Source organism: Falco naumanni, chromosome 9 (assembly GCF_017639655.2).
Source record: "Falco naumanni isolate bFalNau1 chromosome 9, bFalNau1.pat, whole genome shotgun sequence".
Lineage (NCBI taxonomy): Eukaryota > Metazoa > Chordata > Aves > Falconiformes > Falconidae > Falco > Falco naumanni.
Window position 1 is genome coordinate 27596072 of NC_054062.1, and position 17911 is coordinate 27613982.

At 37.7% G+C, this 17911-nt stretch overlaps 1 protein-coding gene across 6 annotated transcripts in view; it reads left to right on the top strand.

Moving 5' to 3' along the window:
- Nucleotides 1-17911, top strand: part of PLCE1 (phospholipase C epsilon 1) — a 164068-nt gene that overhangs the window by 118786 nt on the left and 27371 nt on the right. For 4 of the 6 annotated variants that reach the window (XM_040606041.1, XM_040606039.1, XM_040606040.1 and 1 more), the window contains exons 6-17: nt 248-506; nt 1194-1402; nt 4096-4137; nt 5339-6005; nt 6469-6651; nt 7533-7650; nt 8029-8188; nt 13475-13597; nt 13683-13819; nt 14773-15011; nt 16036-16097; nt 16222-16387. In XM_040606041.1, the coding sequence (XP_040461975.1) occupies nt 248-506; nt 1194-1402; nt 4096-4137; nt 5339-6005; nt 6469-6651; nt 7533-7650; nt 8029-8188; nt 13475-13597; nt 13683-13819; nt 14773-15011; nt 16036-16097; nt 16222-16387 (2365 nt within the window). The remainder of the gene's footprint in view (nt 1-247; nt 507-1193; nt 1403-4095; nt 4138-5338; nt 6006-6468; nt 6652-7532; nt 7651-8028; nt 8189-13474; nt 13598-13682; nt 13820-14772; nt 15012-16035; nt 16098-16221; nt 16388-17911) is intronic. The other 2 variants (XM_040606043.1, XM_040606044.1) reach the window with 1 other exon arrangement.

The following is a 17911-nucleotide window of genomic DNA, read 5'->3' on the forward strand; positions in this document are numbered from 1 at the left end:
ATGTCAGATGTTACTCCAGTAGATTAGACTGCTTGTTTCTCCTTTTGAGTTTTGTTCTTTAATAATTCAAAGCAGGGGAAATGGTCCACTAACCAGAATTTTCATGGAAATAATTACCTTGATTTCATTCATTCATTTCTGAGTAATGATGGTAATTTCCTGTGTTACGTGTATGCTGTGGGTGTTGAACTTGATATGAATTAGTTTTAATTTTTCTAATAAATATTGTGATCTCTTTTTGCAATAGGTCAAGAAAAGTTTTAAAAATGTGGCAATTTATGGACCAGTCTGATATTGAAACCATGCGAAGTCTGAAAGATGCTATGGCACAACATGAGTCATCATCTGAATACAGGAAGGTGGTCAATCGGGCACTCAATATTCCAGGCTGCAAAGTCGTTCCTTTCTGTGGTGTATTTTTAAAAGAGCTTTGTGAAGTTTTGGATGGAGCATCAAGCCTTATCAGACTCTGTCCACGATATAACTCCCAGGACGAAACGTTAGAGGTAAACAAGATTGATATTCTAAAGAGGTTATGTTTATAGCCATCCAGTGCTTTATTTTGTATTTATTATTTTATACAAAGGCATAATCTAATTAAAGTTTTCTAAACCAGACTGTTAGCAGGCTGTTCAGTTACATGGACCTTGATTTCATTCCCATAGTTACTGTAGTAATTTAAATTTGGTTGTTTATACCTGGCTCAGTATCGGAGTATTTTAATGTTAGTACCAAAGGATCGTGTTTATACTTTGGGTAATGTATGTATGTAAATCCTTAAAGATGTAGGTATTTTCTGTTAAATGCTGTGACCTTCCACTTAGCTCATTGAGAATTGGAAGGTTTTCAGTTCCTTACAAGTGACATTCAGAAGCTCAGTGGATCAAGTTTCTCCTCTATGAAAAGAAGCAATTCCTGTGAGTTTTATCATTTCAGTTTTAAAGACAAATGCCCCTGTTAGATTAAAAGAGTAAGACTGAGGCTTTAAAAAAGTTTTCAGGAGTTACTGTAACATATGTTACTTGATTTATGCAGTGATTTGGTCTGTTTAGGATTAGAAGTCGGTACAAAATCCCATTAGAAGCTAATAGGAAATATATGCTAAATATTCTTAATTCTTGTAAAAGTATCTCCAGTGAGTAGATGACACAATATTCTATTTATTACTATACTAATATTTTAGATATCTCTAGTTTGTTTCAGATTACAGTGGACAAGATAATTTCTTGCAACGAGTAGGCCAAGATGGTTTAAATAATCCAGAAAAAGAATCAACAGCAAACAATATCTTTCAAACTATTCGGAGCTGCAATCGCAGTTTGGAATCTGAAGAGGGTGAAGATAATTTTAGTGAAGGGACCAATTCAAGGAAAAACTCTTTGAAAGACAGAAACCGGTACCAGTAAGTCTCATTTTATTTTATGTCATCACCTATGTATTTCATGTTTTTAATCTTTAATATTATTTTATCAGGGCTTACTTTTAAAAATAAGGGCAACTTTAACATCTTCTGTTGTATTTATTCTTTTCTAATCCATAGCTTTTCTCCCTGCAGCTATGCTAAGTATCTGGTACTCAAATGCTTGGAAACTATATAGTTACATTTTCCCTTGTGGTGTAGTTACTTCATCTCATAGTAAGAGTAAATCCTTTTTGTGTTACACATAGAGCATTGAAAATCCGTGGTTGTGATTACAGTTTTGATCTGTGGTGACAGGAATAGCACCGGGACATACTGTTATCAGAGCTCAGAACATTATATTCTGCATGCTTGGGCAGCGTTCTACTCCCTTCGAAATAAAGGTTATTTATTATCCTTCAGAAGCCCTCTTCTTTTAAGGACATGCTCATGTGAGGCTTTTTTAAATTATGTCCAGAAAACATTTGTAAGTCAGTACACATTGTGCATTTGTGGATTGCTGTAGTCCTGCTATTTTGTATAGAAGATTACTTAATTGTGCCCCATGTAAAAAAGCCCAGTGTTCAGTAATCTCAGATTTTCACTTCGAAGACCTGGTGTATTCTGTGCTATTCACCAGCAAGAAATGCGATAAATGCAAAGTTTAAGACATCACTTGATGTTCTAGAATGTTGTTTTGCAGTGAAGTTGCAGCCCATATAGACAGGTGGACCAGCTTTAATCTAAGTAACCGTGTTAGGATAACTCCAAATTTAGTAATAGAACTGTACTGTTCAGAGGTGAAGCGCTGTAAAATTACATGAAGACTTGCATAAAATAGCATGCTTAGATCCCCATTTGAATTATTTTATTGATAATGTGTATCAGAAATATCCGTATGTTCAAAAGTATCCAACGTATTTCAGCTACTTACAAATAAAATCTAGTGAGCGACTGCCTAAGAAGGAACTACCATCTTCCTGTTTTAAATGCATTTATTTCATTAGCATGCAATTCTAAATTTCATTTCAAATAAATAATCATTATTTCCTGAAAGAATGGTTTCTAATAGAATTATTCACATCTGGCTTTAGTTGCTTCTGGGAAGCGGAGCAGTAGATTAGGCCAAGAAAGACAGATCCACTTCTCTGTCCATTTATGTTATCTCTGACTTACTTTAGTTCAAATACTTTCTTCCAGGAATTATTTTTGTTAATTAATATGGTTTAGAATCAGCTTGCAACTCACAGTTCATATGGAGAATAAGTTATGGAAATCAACGTTTCACTTGGATGAACAAAGTAGAATTTACATATAAAAGAGAACAGTATGGAGAAGATGAAGTTCTTTTTGTTATGTGTTTATGAAATCAATTCTTGGTAAATTAGTTATTTATCCGTTATATTTAAATATAATCTAGTAAGTTCCGATGTAGTTGAAGTGGGAATGAAATGCAGGGGACAAAAAGCTAATGTGACACTGCAATGGAAGTTTAAAATGTAAATGAAAACTGCAGATAGGTAATTAAAGTATTATAGCAATATATATAATACCTCATAATATAATTATATAATAAATAAAGATTATGTTATATAAAATATATGTGAATTGTTTTATATAAGAATAATTATATAATAAATAAATAAATAAATAAATTACAAAGTTATATAAGCCTATAATAAAATTATTAGTATCTGTAGTTCTGGTGCAGTAAGGACTGATTTTGACAGTTAAACGCCTTTTGGAAAAATCCTTCCGAAAGTGTTTATTTAGCTGAAGTACCTCATAGACTGGAAATTCTTTATTCACCTACCATCTCTTTCCTGGGCATTCAGAGAACTGGGTGAGGCACAGGACAAATTGCTGCAGAGGCAAAGGGCCGTATTCTGTTGTCCATGTTGTATGGAGGCTGTGACGTTTGGTTTATTTTTAATGCTATGAACAGCTAAAGAGTTCTAAAGAAGAAACTTGGATCTCTTTGTTGTGAAACTTTGTATGCAAATATGAAAGTCATATTTGCATACAGTATTATAAAATCCAAGTTATATAATATTTTTTATTACCTGATGATTGCAGGTCATAAAAGCAGAAGAATACACTGTATAATGTTTCTCATTACTTTAAAATTGCAAGACAGATTTTCAGCCTTTTGCTGATTTGGAGTAATGTTGTGGAACATGAACCCACCAAAGCTGGTAGGTTAGTTTTATTTGAAGAAAATGAAAGGCATCTAATAAAATCACTGGGTAGTGGGTATAATTACTTCCCCAGTTGTGTTAGCAAATAAACTGTATCATTCTGTGCTCAGTGACCTGTCTAATCACCCTGAATATCTGTATGTGCGAGATAAATATCGAGATTGAATCTTTATTCTGTCTTGAGACAGAACTCTGTCTTAAGAGTTCTCAAATAAAGGTAGGCAGTAAAAGACAAAAAAAAATCAAGTTTGAAATAAAGTTTTTGTGGAATTGTTTATCAAATGCCCTATTAAGATACTCTAAACTTTGATGCATCGCTTTATTAGCCTGATCTCACCTTCACTTTTCAGCTTTCCTAATTACAGTAAATACCTTGTAAAATATTAGAGGAAACCCTCAAGTTCTTTACTTTTGGTATCCCCTGCAATTTTCCCCTCTAAAACTGCAATCTGTTTTAACGTTTCCTTTATCCTTTCTTTTCATTTCCTTGCATCTCAGTGCAGCACATGTAAGGAAAGCTTCTGATTCAAAGCAAGTAGCGTAAGTGTTTTCTCAGTAATTGATGGCTGTGTCGCGTTTGGCAGCTCATGTCAAAGGTTATGTTTCTGCATATGGTTATGCGTGTGTCCTTGGCTTACCTGCTTCTTGTACGTTTTAATCTGCAGCGTGCCAGTGCTATCAAATGTGAAATAAGGCATAAACAAAGCTCTGCCATTTCTCTCTGCACTGTATTAGACTCCTCCAGCCATGCACTCAGAATACATTTTCTAGCGTTTTTGCAGAGGCTTATTTTATTGAGGGCATAAGGGAGAAAGCTGCTTTAGTTGTTTGTTTAATTTGAGAATCTTAATCTTGTGTAATACAGGTATATATTTTAATGTACATTTGTCTGGTAAGACTATGGTAAGGCAGTTTATAGCAGCTCAGTTACAATGCTTTTTCTTCTCAGGAAGATTTCCCAAGGAAATAGAGCTACAGTTAAGGCTGATACAGTTATTTTGCCTTTGTCAGCCCCCTCACCACAAGCAGTAAATCCTCAGCCTGTTAGTCACTTTTGGCTAAATTTGGTGGAGAGACAGAGATCTCACTGATTAATAAATTCTTAAAGGAATCATTAGAATTGACGTATGGAATAAGAGAAACATTCAAATTAGTGCCCTGGGTAGGGAAGAGTTTGAGGAAGAGCTAATGGTTATCTGTGCTGTTCAGCTTAGGGAGATAGTGTATGTGACTTGGAACAAGTCTCAACATGAATTGTCTATTCCTCAGCTGGTAGGACATGGGCAGGACCTGAGGGTGCTGTGGCGATGTGAAGGAGAAGCACTGAGGGTATTCAAGATACCTTGAAGAATATGCAGAGGAAGCTGATTTGGATTTGTTGGCTGGATATCCTTAGGAAAATATGCTTTATTAGCTCTGCTTTGCACAGAACAGTTCGCTTTTTTCTGTGTTCATTAAAGCAATATCAAAATACTGATTAGTGCATTCGTACATGTTAGAAGCTTCTGCAGGGAAGAAAACTTTAAGTACTCCATTAGATCAGAATTGTTGCTCTGTATCTACTGTTTCTAATTATGGCAAAATACTTCAGAAATTTTGGTTGCTGCATACGAGTTTCATGTTAATATTTTAATTAATGTTGATATTAGTTTTATTTAAACTATAGGAGAATAGATATTCGTCAATCAGTGTAAATCAGCATGTATATCACTAAATGTATCTCATCTTTGTTTACATACAGATTTATAATTGGAGATCTTTCTGATTCTGAAAGTGATATATTTGAGCAGTTGAAGGAGTGGGACACAAATTCAACGGAAGAGCAACAAAAGGCTTTCTGCCATGGGATAGAACTCATTCCCTGGTATGTGTTATCTATCAGGGCTGATGTCCATCAGTTCATGCAACAAGGGGCAACCGTCATTCATTATGACCAGGAGACACATCTCTCAGCACGTTGCTTTCTTCAGCTTCAGCCTGACAATAGTACTTTGACTTGGACAAAACCCACAACGGTTTGCCCTGCAAATGCCAAGGCAAAACTGAGTTTGCTGGGTAATACTGCTGAGCTTGGTAAATGTCAGTTTCTTGGTAATACAGGACTGGTGGAAGGTTTTTTGGACTTATTTTCAGCCAAGGCTGTATATATGGGACACTCTGGCATTGATATGCACACTGTGTGTGTTCAAAATAAACTTTGTAACATGTCCCTTGAAGAAAACGGTATAACACTACTTTATGGACTCCATACTACTGATAATAAGTTGCTGCACTTTGTTGCTCCAAAATACACTGCCAGAATGCTGTATGATGGACTGCTGGAATTGACTAAAGCTGTAAGAAAAATGAGGAGATTCCCTGATCAAAGACTACAGTGGCTACGGAAACAGTATGTCAGCCTTTACCAGGTAAAAGATGCTGTGATTTTGTATAAGAAAAGTTCAAAGTTGTCAACAACTTAATGTATTGTAATTAATTTCTGTTATAAGTAAGCTAAGATTAAAGATGAGCACCAAATCACCAACTTGGTAACACGGCTTAAATCAATAAGATCTGATTCTCCACATAATGTTTTCAGTACACTGAAGTTAAATCTTTTTTTTTATTATGAAGTTCTTCGTATGTTTGCAATTTTGGAGTAAGTATTTGTAAGTAAGTAATACTTGGAAAGGGTGCTGAAATACTGAGTGATCAGAGTTAGGGAAAAAAAAAATCCCCAAAATAGCCCTCTGGTATTCATGCAGTAATTTAAAATTGCCTCCTCTTGATGTTTTATCTTTCATTGGTTCCTTAGAGATATCTATATTATTGCTGAAGAAGATGTGTCTGTTCTTATTTTCTTTGTTTTGTTAACGCTGACAATTTTTGTAGGAGGATGGAAGGTTTGAAGGCCCAACCTTGGCTCAGGCTGTTGAACTGTTTGGAGGCCGTCGATGGAGTGCAAGAAACACAAGCACAGGAACTCTCACTAAGAGCACCGAGAAACCTTGTGTACAGAGAAACAACACTCTGGGAATAAGCACAGCTAAGAAAAAGAAGAAAGTACTCATGAGGGTAGAGTATTTTGTTATTCATTTATTTTGTTGCTTATCTGGCTGATTTGTTTCCTTCCTACAGTTACTATGTAGCTAACTGTATTCTGAACCAGAGGGAAAAAGTTAGATGGTAATTTTAAAGCTGTTTGTTGCAGGTTCGGGTTTTGGGCTTACTGCTTTCCAATAGTTCCGGTTTCTTTTCTCGTGCTTGAAGCATTCTCAGGACATGTGGGTGCTGGGGCTAGCAGAAGGGGACAGAATTTTGCTGAGACCTTTAGGTGCCACCTCTGTATAAAAATAAAATATTGCAAATAAAAAAATACTAATATACAAAGTGATATTTGGAGGTGGGTGTCAGTTTCTTTGCTCCTTTTTGTTTTCATGTTCCCAGAAACATCACCACAGTTACTTAGCCTCAGAGTAGCACACAGTTTTATCTTATATGGGTGACAGGAACACTGGACTGAGTCTGGTAGTTTCCTCTCCTTTCCTGGACTCAACCGCTTTCAGCAATAGCCAAGAGAGGAAAATGCAGAGACTAGCAGCTTTACATTATCTGCATGTTCTAGTGGGCAGGTAGGGGAGATCCTCAGATGACAAGATCTGTCCTCTTTAGGGCTCCTATGCACCAGCGGAGTAGTGTAAAACCAGCTGCACCACTTTAGAGAGGTGCAGTCGTTGCATCTTCTGTGTGATGTCAAACTGAGATAACTCCTAATGGTCCCGCACTTTACTATGTATCCTGTTTAAGTTGTCTCTTTTCTCCTGGTATTAGCCCTCCAGGAGTCTGCTTTGTAAGGAATAGATGATCTATCTCATGGGATTGTTACAGATTGCACTGTTAAAGAATGGGAATAGTAGTGGGTTTGGGATGTTTATTTTGGTGCTCGTTATTTCTAGGGTGAAAGTGGAGAGGCCACTGATGATGAAATGGCAACTCGAAAGGCAAAAAGCTGTAAGGAATATCGTAATAGGAGTGGTTCGGATCCTCAAGATATTGATGAACACGAAGAACCAGGTAGATATATCACCTCAGTACTTAAAATTCCCTCAGGGTTTTGCTTAAAGTCTTCTTATACAGATATTTTTTATGGTGTTAAAAAAAACATTTATGATATAAAACTACTTTTCCAGTTGAAATTCCAAATGCTATAAACTTCTAAATTAATTTTTGTAGCGGTTCATGATTGTCCTTTCATTTCGTTGCAGAAGCACTTCCTTTCCATTCAGGTGAAATGGGTATATGTGTTGTTCAGAATGTGTCTTTTTGACTGTCTTAGGACGAACCTAGAATCTCTTTAGCATCCTGCTGCACATTACAATATAGGTCTCTTGGACAAAAGCATTTTTACTGGGCCAGATGTAATTGTGCTGCAAACTTTGTTTTTCTCCGTAGATCAAAATATTATTATTAATGCTTCTCAATCTAACAACCTGCCGTCAAGAAGAGCACACTCTCTGACAGCATCTGGATCTCCTAATTTAGGAGCTTCATCATCTTCACCAGCAAGACCAGTCTCCTCTCCTGTAATTTCTTCAAGCAAGAGTCAGACTAGGTAAGGACAGAATCAATGCTTTGATTTAAAAAGAAAAAAGTTACTATTACTTAATTATCATCAAACGTGGTTTTCATGTCAAACTGATGAAATTTGACAAAAGCAATACCAGAAACATCATTAGCCGTTTGTTAGACATCTAAAACACATTCTAGAACACACATGACATTTTAGCTGAAGTACCACGGTTTAGAGGGTGGCTTTGTAGCAAGTCCCTGAGCAGCATACTTCAGTTTGTCTGTTACAGAAGCAGACTGGAATGCTGTTCCAAAACTACACAAATATGGACTTTAACTCATTCTCCGGATCTTCTCCAAAACATAGTTATAGATGTCTTCTGTATAATGCAAATCACATAAATGTTATAGGTGTGTGAACTGGAGTTCTGAGGTTTCTCAGCACAAGTCATTTCTGCCTGTGGGAGTGTTAACTTTGCTGACATTCCTGGTGCTGATTGCAGTACCATCCAGGGCTGCTGAAGGGACAGGTTTGAAATCTTTCTCTTACAGGCCTCTGCTCCTTGAACGTTCATCCTTTCTGTGTCACTTAGGCAGTGCAAAAGGTTGTGCTGCAGTTGTGCAGTGACATAGTGCACTATTGTATTAATCTTAGGAGTGGTAATGGTGCTGGGTGGTAGTAGTTGTAATAATAATAGAACAATAATGGTATGTCAGGAATGTGGATGGTACTTTATGACATACAAGAAGATCTCAACAGGGGCCTTCCATTGTCTTTCAAGAGAATGAATACTGAGGTATGGTTATGAGTATGAACCTTGGGGTTTCCAGGGGAGCAATGGTAAATAATGAAATAGTTTACTACTGCTGGTAGAACATTATTTTTGAAGAGACATGTCTTGACTAATGGCTTGTGTTGTATATTTCTTAAGGAGTTTTCTTCTACACTTAAAACAGTTGGTTTGGCACTAGGTGTGAGTAGTAGAGCCGAGCTACCTGTGGACATCTGTAGTTGGCTGCTTCTCCTTTTAACATTGCTTTTTGAAACTCTTATTATGTTCTTTGCTTTTTATTCTTCACTGTCATTCACAAAGATGGGATGGTCATGCCAGACTGGATTTCTCTCTGTAAGATTTTTATTTTTTTTTTAAGGATCGGAACAGCTTTCTTTTACATTAAACTGAAGGAATACAGCTTTACTACCTCTGGAAAATGCTTCTCTGTTTTTCAAATCTGCTTTTTGCTTTTATGCCAAAATAATTATTGTTCTCTAAATGAGATTAAAAGGCTCAAAAGAGAACTTGCATTCCCAGGGGAAGGACAGCTAATGTTCCTTTAAATCCTCTCAGTCCTGGGTTTCTGTACAGATCCCTGTGCAGCTTAGCACTGTGGGCCTCCCCAAGGTTTTCCCTGGCAAAGTTGTCTGGAAACTCCACAGTGTCACTTGATAAAGCTCTCCCCAACTTGATATGACCCTTCTTGTTAGAATTTGCTCAGGATACAGCTGAGAACAGAATTACATTTTATCAAATACCTTGACCCAGTTTTCATGAGCCGTAAGTAGACTTGGAGCATCGGAGAAAGTTCTATTCTTGGTATTTACCCTTCAGACCCTTGATAGGTCTGAACTGTGCTTGTCACTTTTCATGTGTGTGGAAACTTAACATGTGCCTCAACTGTGGTCAGTAAGTCTAAGCTACCAATTCGATGGATCTCTGCTTTTCCTGCAAAGTCCTGTGATCATCCACCCTATACTGTTTATCAGTTCACTCCTGGGATCTCTTCCAGAATAAACCAGCTGGTTGCCTCAAAGATGGAATTTAGGTTCAGTTCTGGGAATATCTGCTCCAGAGACTTATGTAGTCAGATAGTATGGTTGGATATGGTTAGAAGAGAATTTATGCAGTCTCAAACCATCTACAATATACTGTCCTGTAGGACATATTCCCAGCAAAGACTGTGCCTTCAGGCAATCCACCCACAGTCATGGCATGTCCTATTGCTTTGTGTTACATTGAATAAATGGCAGTCTGTCAGGGAATAACATATGCCACAGCTTATTTCAAACACTTCAGAAAAATAAAAATGATGTCTTAGGGACAGGCAAGCACCACGGGGGACCAAACCAGACCTGAGCCAGTTGCTGAGCGGTGCAGAGCAATGTGAACTTGAGCCTTTCTGCCCCACTCAGAAAATGTGGCAGGATGGGTGCCTTTAGCACTATAGCTATAACTGATGGAGGAGCAGACTGAGGCAGTGGTCTGTGGTAAGTGGTAAGCAGCTGTGGTAAGTGAAGACTGCAAGCAGCGTGATATGCTTTTTGGAAGCTGCAGCCCTTAACAGCAGTGATACACGAGCAAAGTAAGTTTGGGAACCTCCACAGGCTGAATGCAGACGTCATTTGTTTCTTTTTGCTCCATTTGTTGTTAATTCTGCAATCTCATAAAAATTAAGTTATATACTTGATAAACACAACCAGTTTTATCAGTAGCATCATAAATTAAGATGAAGTGTCCATTTTCCAAAGTAACAAAAAGTTGGAATGACCTAGATGATGAAACAACCTGGGAAATACAGGATCCACTGGAAGTGCTTGTACACATTTGTATGGCTCTGCACAGATTAGAGCCAACAGCGCTTATTGATTCAGATTAGCATCTGGATTTAGACTGAAACATTGACAAGGCTTTGTAGTTGTAGGCGCTGTTGGACAGGAGCTGGTTGTGCATGTTAGTTGAGTGCGTGATCCCTCACAGAACGCAGAACTTAGGAGAGCAGGAAGCAGAGGGTCCCACCGAGTTGCACAGAAGCCTTTGCAGCACAGAAAACTGAGGTGGTAACAAGTAATTGTTAGCTGCAGTATAGCAGCTAGAAGAAGAGCAAGAGAGATTTCTAGTTCTTTTTCTCTTTCTCTTGCCATATAATACCTGCGTTAAGTTTATCTGACCAGTAAATTAGATCATCTCCTCTAATTGCAAAGTGCTAAATAAAATAAAATTTCTTAAAGTGACAAAATAATTCTAATGTACTGATAACAATTTAAGAGGAGGACCTGGCTATCTTTATTGTATGTTTTAAATAATAGTTATTCCTATAGGTATCGAATGAAAACTAGTATTTTTACATATATAACTCACAACCTTGATATTCCTGACATACTTACAGATAATTCACATTGAGAATAAATCCTTGTACAGTCCAGATGTCCAGATAATTTCCAAACACAGGTAGCCTGCAGCTGTCTTCTGTCAATCTTTCAAGGCAGATGTGCATCAGGCAGATTGCCAAGTTCTTTAGAAATGTAGTGCTGCCTGTAAGGTGGAGGAAGCAGGGGAAGGGGTGGTAACAGCACTGGGAAACAGATAGGAAGATACAGAAAATTAGAGATGGGGGCTTTTTTGATGAGAGAGTAAACTGCCACTCTCCTTAGCTGTATACAGGTATAATCCAGACTGCTACTAATTATGGTTTTGGTTGTGGTGGTAGTGGGGTTTTCTTAGGGTTTTTGGTTTTGTTTTGGTTTTTTTTAACAACCTGTATTACTCCTTAGTGATCACATCTGGTGAAATACTGAGCATTATGATCTGCTGCTGGTCTCCCATTTGGTACCCTACAGTTCCAATCTGTTTTCTGTAGTCAAGAGGCTTTCCTCATCATGATTTATTTTTCTTGTCTGATAAAAATGTTAGGAATTATCTTAGTCAAAAAGTTATATGCGGTATGTCAGTACTTGCCATAGTGATGTCAAACACATTGGATATTATCAGCTAAAGTAGATGGTATTTAAAATGCTTTTAAATCACATTCTGTTTTCAATTGCGTGCATCCGTCCCAGGCCAGGAGCGATCAGGAATCTGATCTAGCATATTTATTTAAAAAGTCACCTGCTTGCAGCAGATGACTGTAAATGTCTTTAGGAACACTGGACAACAAGCTGGCCCTGTTTTTTCATCACAGCTGTTGGAACTGTTTGTACTGAACCTGATGGCAGGATTCTTAGATTAATAGAGCTGTAGATTTGAACATTACAGAGCAATAAAGTCTGACACACAGTCACCTAGTTTGATATTTTGAAACAGATACAGTAACTTCTGCAGTTAGTTATGGTTTAAACTAGGCAGTTCTTGATATTTGTGCTGACTGCTTAGATCCCACTCTTCAGGATGCTGGTGCTGGCAGATCCCATTCCTGTGTGTGTGTTCATTGGTGTTTAGGCCCAGGAAGTGGCTCAAGAGCTCAAGCCATCATTGTGAATTAGTACATGACATTCACCAAGGACTTTTTCATACTGCTCAAGGGATAGTTCATTTTGGGGCCTAACTACACTTACTAGGGTAAATAGTGTAGTGGCCTGAAGATTTTGGGATGATGCTTTTGGAAATGTAATGGTTCTGCTTCAAAAACTTTGTTCAGCTGCACAACTTAGGTTAACAATTGCAGTTGTAAAGAAGTTGGTTGGGCTTGGTATTACTCAAGTCAGCTAAAATAAGGAGCACCAAACAGCTAGTTGTTTCTGTGATCATTTTCTGCCTTTGCTCTCAAGAAATTCCAGTCTGCATTCCTTCCTTCAGCCCACAAAGCTGAAAGGAGGAAATCATTAGAATCTCATTTCTAGAAGGAAATGCCCTCCAGAGGCTACTGCCCAAGCCTAAAAGAAGAGGAGGACTGTAGGCTGACCTGTCTTTGAGGTGTCTGATTGTAATCCCAGCTGTTCTTGGGAAGCATCTGGGAAACCCACGGGCTGCAAAACAGTGAGGGTTGAGTGCCAGGAAAGGGGAGGCATTATGCTTCTGAAAATCTGCACTTTTAATGCTCCCAGGTATAAGAAACCCCAGGTGCATAAGGAAAATACTTGTTTTTCTTGCATATCCAGTCAGAATATTACTATTTTATTTTGACAGCACAGAGCTTTAAAGGAATTTTACATACATTTTATTTTTCCCTTAGCAAATCTTCAATGAACCTCCTAGAGAGCCTGTGCTACAAGAATAGTGTCATTGTTTTCTTTGAAGGGAAAATGAGAATGCTGTCATTTGTGCCATTTGCATCAGGCCCTTTTGCACGTGGAAGAGTTTTAAATAGCATACATATACATTAATTCTGGCAGTCTCCAGTTGTCTTGAGGGAAAAGAATAGCTGCTATAAAACAAGAAGGTACAAACTGTCCTTATGCATCTTCTGAGATACTGCTTTATTTTCCTCTTCCAAATATTGTTAATAAATGCATTAAGGAGAGCACAAATGAAGTTAATGCAGTAATGCATAATATTTCAATATTTTAATAAGAAATTTAACGTAACCAAACTATAGCAGTCTCTTTCTGATTTAGCACATGGAGCAGCAGCAGCTGGCATGGCCGCGTTAAAGGAGGAATGAAGGGGTTTCAGAACTTCATGGTGTCTGATAGTAACATGACTTTTGTGGAATTTGTAGAGCTCTTCAAATCTTTCAGGTAAAATATATTTTTATTCTGTACTGATCTCATTCATCAAAGTTTATAAAAGAGCAAAACCTGAACTTTTCAAATATTTTCGCAGTGTCCGTAGCCGCAAGGATCTCAAAGACCTTTTTGACGTCTATGCTGTGCCTTGTAATCGATCCGGTTTAGAGCCTGCTCCACTTTACACCAATTTGAAGATTGATGAAAATAGTAGTGGATTCCAGCCCGATTTAGGTTTGTTAAAGAGGGAAATACAGCTGTTAGACTGCTGAGCATCTTCCGTTGTTTACCTTATGAAAAAGTCTCAGTCGGTCTCATAAAGAACTATCAATTGTAAGCAGAGGATTGCTGCTTTACTTCCAGTAATACCTAGTTAACAGGATATAAGATGGGTTCTTTGTTCAGAAATGAAGGGGAGGAAAAGTATTCCTGCTTTACATTAGCCAGATATATTTGTAACGGTATAGCAGAGGCATAAAACTTGTTGCTGAGCAGCTGGGCCCACGACAGCAATCTGTATCTGGTTGCTGGAGCTCTGGAAGGGCTAAAATGCTGAGCAAATGTAGGGAGGAGAAATGAGGGGGCTGTGCCCTGTGTCTCATTTGGTTGTTTCTTTTCTGTCTGGTTTCTTAGTAGATCTGCTTTATGTGGGACAAGGGGGAAGGAAACCTCTGTCCCCCTTTACATTCCCCAGTTACCATAATCTAAGTCTGGAGCTTTGTCTACATTTAAAGAACACAGTCCTTCTGCCAAGCAGCCTGCAGGGAGGGTACAGTACAATTGGCATATGGGACTGGAAGAAGATAAACAGTGATTGCACAGGAAGAATATGGGGTTGCACAGCAAAGGGCAGGCTTTGAGGCTGTATGTGGTGCTGAGAGAAAACAAGAAGGTCTGGGTGACAGTGTTCACATGGCTGTGAATCCGTGTTAAAGGTTCCAGGATTTTGTTTATAGTAATTGAACACTTACAGTCCAATCCCACTGTTTTCATACATGCTTAATACTCTTTCTTCTATTAGTGAGTAGAAACAAGATGGTTTTGTTCTAATTTACTATGTCAGTGCTAAAATATTCAGTTAGATATTCATGTGTATTATATATTACATTATGTTCTACACAGTATATATAATAGACATAATTATATAACTTGTATTTATATTTCCCTTTTTTTTTTTTTCTTCTAAGATTTGTTGACCAGGAATGTTTCAGATCTTGGGTTGTTCATTAAGAGCAGGCAGCAGCTATCAGACAACCAGAGGCAAATATCTGATGCTATTGCTGCTGCCAGTATCGTAACCAATGGTACTGGAGTTGAAAGCACATCACTGGGAATATTTGGAGTGGGAATCCAGCAGCTAAACGACTTCCTAGTGAATTGCCAAGGAGAACACTGCACCTATGATGAAATCCTCAGTATTATCCAGGTCTGTAATACAAACATCTTGCAATTCCTTTTACTTGAACTCTTGTTACTTCTGTTTTCCTCACTAGCGCTGTCTGCCTGGTAGTCAGAATAGCATATCTGTGTGGATATCTCCTTTCACGCTGATGTCACTACAGTTTACTTGAATTTAAAACTTCATACTGTCTTTATTCTGGGCTATAAAGTTGTGCAGATGTCCATAAATATGTCCATAAAAAGAAAAAAGAAATCATGCAAATAAACAGTTTTATTGGCTATGTGTGCTTTATCCAGAAATGGATGTCACCGCTTGGGAAAAGTATTCCTGACAGTGCGTTGTTTTCTCCTTGTCTGTGACCACCTATGATAGAGCTTAACCCTAATTTGGAGTTTAAACAAAACACCATTTCCACATATTTTTATTTTATTATTAAAAAAAATTCAGAGCAAACATGGACATTTTATTCCCTTACGTACAATGGCTGAAGTGATTAGAAAGTGTGTAGAAAATTCTGAATTCCTCCAAACATGAATAATTAATATACTCCAGACTTAAGCCCTCACTTAGCGGTTAACAAAAGATTAAAACCTGTGTATTTCAACAATCAGCATGTAATACAAAACTGCATAGTTCAAAAGACAGAAATTCTAAACCAACATCAAGTTAGCATACCACAAGTCTCTTTAATTTGAGATAGTGGTGTGGTGTGATTAAGCACAATAGATAGAAGAAGGATGCCTAATTATAGATGCTTTGTAATTTCAGGTGAAGTGCTACTCTGCTTTGAATGGTAGGTTGGATTAGATGACTTCCCAGCATCCTTCCCAACCTGAATGATTCTATTATGAGTTTAGTTTGCTTGCTTATTGATTGGTAAAACAAGCATGAGCATACTGAAGGGACCTACTAACTTTATCCACAAAAAAACCCTGGGTTTACATACAAACTAGTTAGTTCAGTAAGCAGACCACACTGTGAAAATATAAAAAAGCTGTATTTCTAAGAATTGTTATTGTATATCTCTTAAATCTCTTTCTCTTTGTAGAAATTTGAACCCAGTGTGAGTATGTGCCAGCAGGGGCTGCTATCTTTTGAAGGATTTGCAAGGTAATTACTTATGTGTTAATCATTATCCTAATATATATATGATAACGTCAGTGATTGATGTTTGTATGACAGTCACAAAAGATTCAGTGCACTATAACATTTCCTCACATCTTCTCACCTCTAGATTTTTGATGGATAAAGACAATTTTGCCTCCAAAAACGATGAGTCACAGGAGAATGCTGAGGACTTGCACTTTCCACTGTCATATTACTACATAGAATCTTCACACAATACTTACCTTACAGGCCATCAGCTTAAGGGGGAGTCCTCAGTAGAGCTCTACAGCCAGGTATGCAGGATTGGATCATTGTGTAGTTTTCAACATGAACTTGTTTGTTTAACTGGCAAGTCACAGAAACATGACCTTTTTGCTTTGAAAATCTAAATGTCCTAAACCCCTGCTTGCAAAATGTTGGAAAACATGATGTGTGGGAAAGCTGTCTTTAAGCACAGTTGTGCTCAAATGCCTTTTCTAAGGCAAAAAAAATGGTTTAGTTTGAGATTCATAGCATGTAGACACCAGTTGGTCTGACCCAACCTACTAAAATTAGACTTTCCCACAGGAAAGACTGATCTAATATTTTAGTTCATTCAGATGTCAAAAACACTACTCAAATACTGTACATTGCACTGCAAAGACAAATTTCAAATGGAACAATAACTTCTAAAAACATTACTTCTAGGAATATTCTAGAGTTTTTTAGACTGCCTGTTTGGTGGTGAACAGGAAAAGAACAATTTCTCCCTGGGGCTTTTGCTTCTGTGTGTATTTGTGTGTGTGTGTATATATATATTTGTAGTTGTGTGTCTGTGTATTTACCAAATTCTAGAGAAAGCATCAAACTTCCTGTGAGTAGTGTTTTCATTACTCTTAATGTTAATGACTCACCATTGAGAAGGGCTCATCTGGTGTCCCATGTGCTGCTTCTCTTGGAGTTACAAGACAGAGGAATGAGGCTGTGTTAGGAAAGCTCAAATAACATGATTGCATTGAATAAAGCAGTTGCAAAGGAGGTTCCTGTAGTAGCACTGCACGGAGTGATGTATTGGTAATGGGTGGGAAGTGAGACAGAGCTCAGCTGGCTCCAAAACTTGCACGATGCAGAAAAGCTTCTTCTTGTCCCTCAAGCAGTTGTTGCCAGAAGAGAAAGGGCACCTTGTTCTGGCTTTCACAGAAGCGGTGGTGTGCCCGTTACGGACACAACTGTCTGAAATCAAATTACTCAGGTTTTGAGTAGGACAAGTAATTTTTTCTTTATTCATGAATGTTTTTCCTGGAAATTCGTTTGTTTGTTGAGATCTTTGTTTTCAGTAAAAATATTTAATTGTAATACAGATAACCCTTTCAATATAGGCATGCTAAATATTGATAGCAATAACAAGCTGGGCTGCCAGCAGATGGGTTAGCTTATCTTCCCCTTCATCCTTCCTCTTTGCTTTCTTCAGTGGTTTTCTGGCAAGTAGGGCTTTCCAAAATAAATGAATAAATAAAAGGTGGATGGATGGCTGTAAATTAGCTTAATATCATTCAATAAGATGGCCTGGCACATATCCTTTCTAACTATCCTCATGGAAGTTATTCGTAAGACATTATTTTCAGACCTTCATCTATTCAACACCACCAACAAAACAAACAAGCAAATAAACTGAGATGCCGTACCTGTAAGCTGTCATGGTAGCAACCTGGAATAAATTGCCATGTTGCTTTATAGCTGCATATAGGTAGAAATATGGAAACGCTTCTCTGTCAGAACATTAAGCCATACATTAAGAACCACTTTCTGCAGATTCTGTGTCCTGTAAGACGCCATGA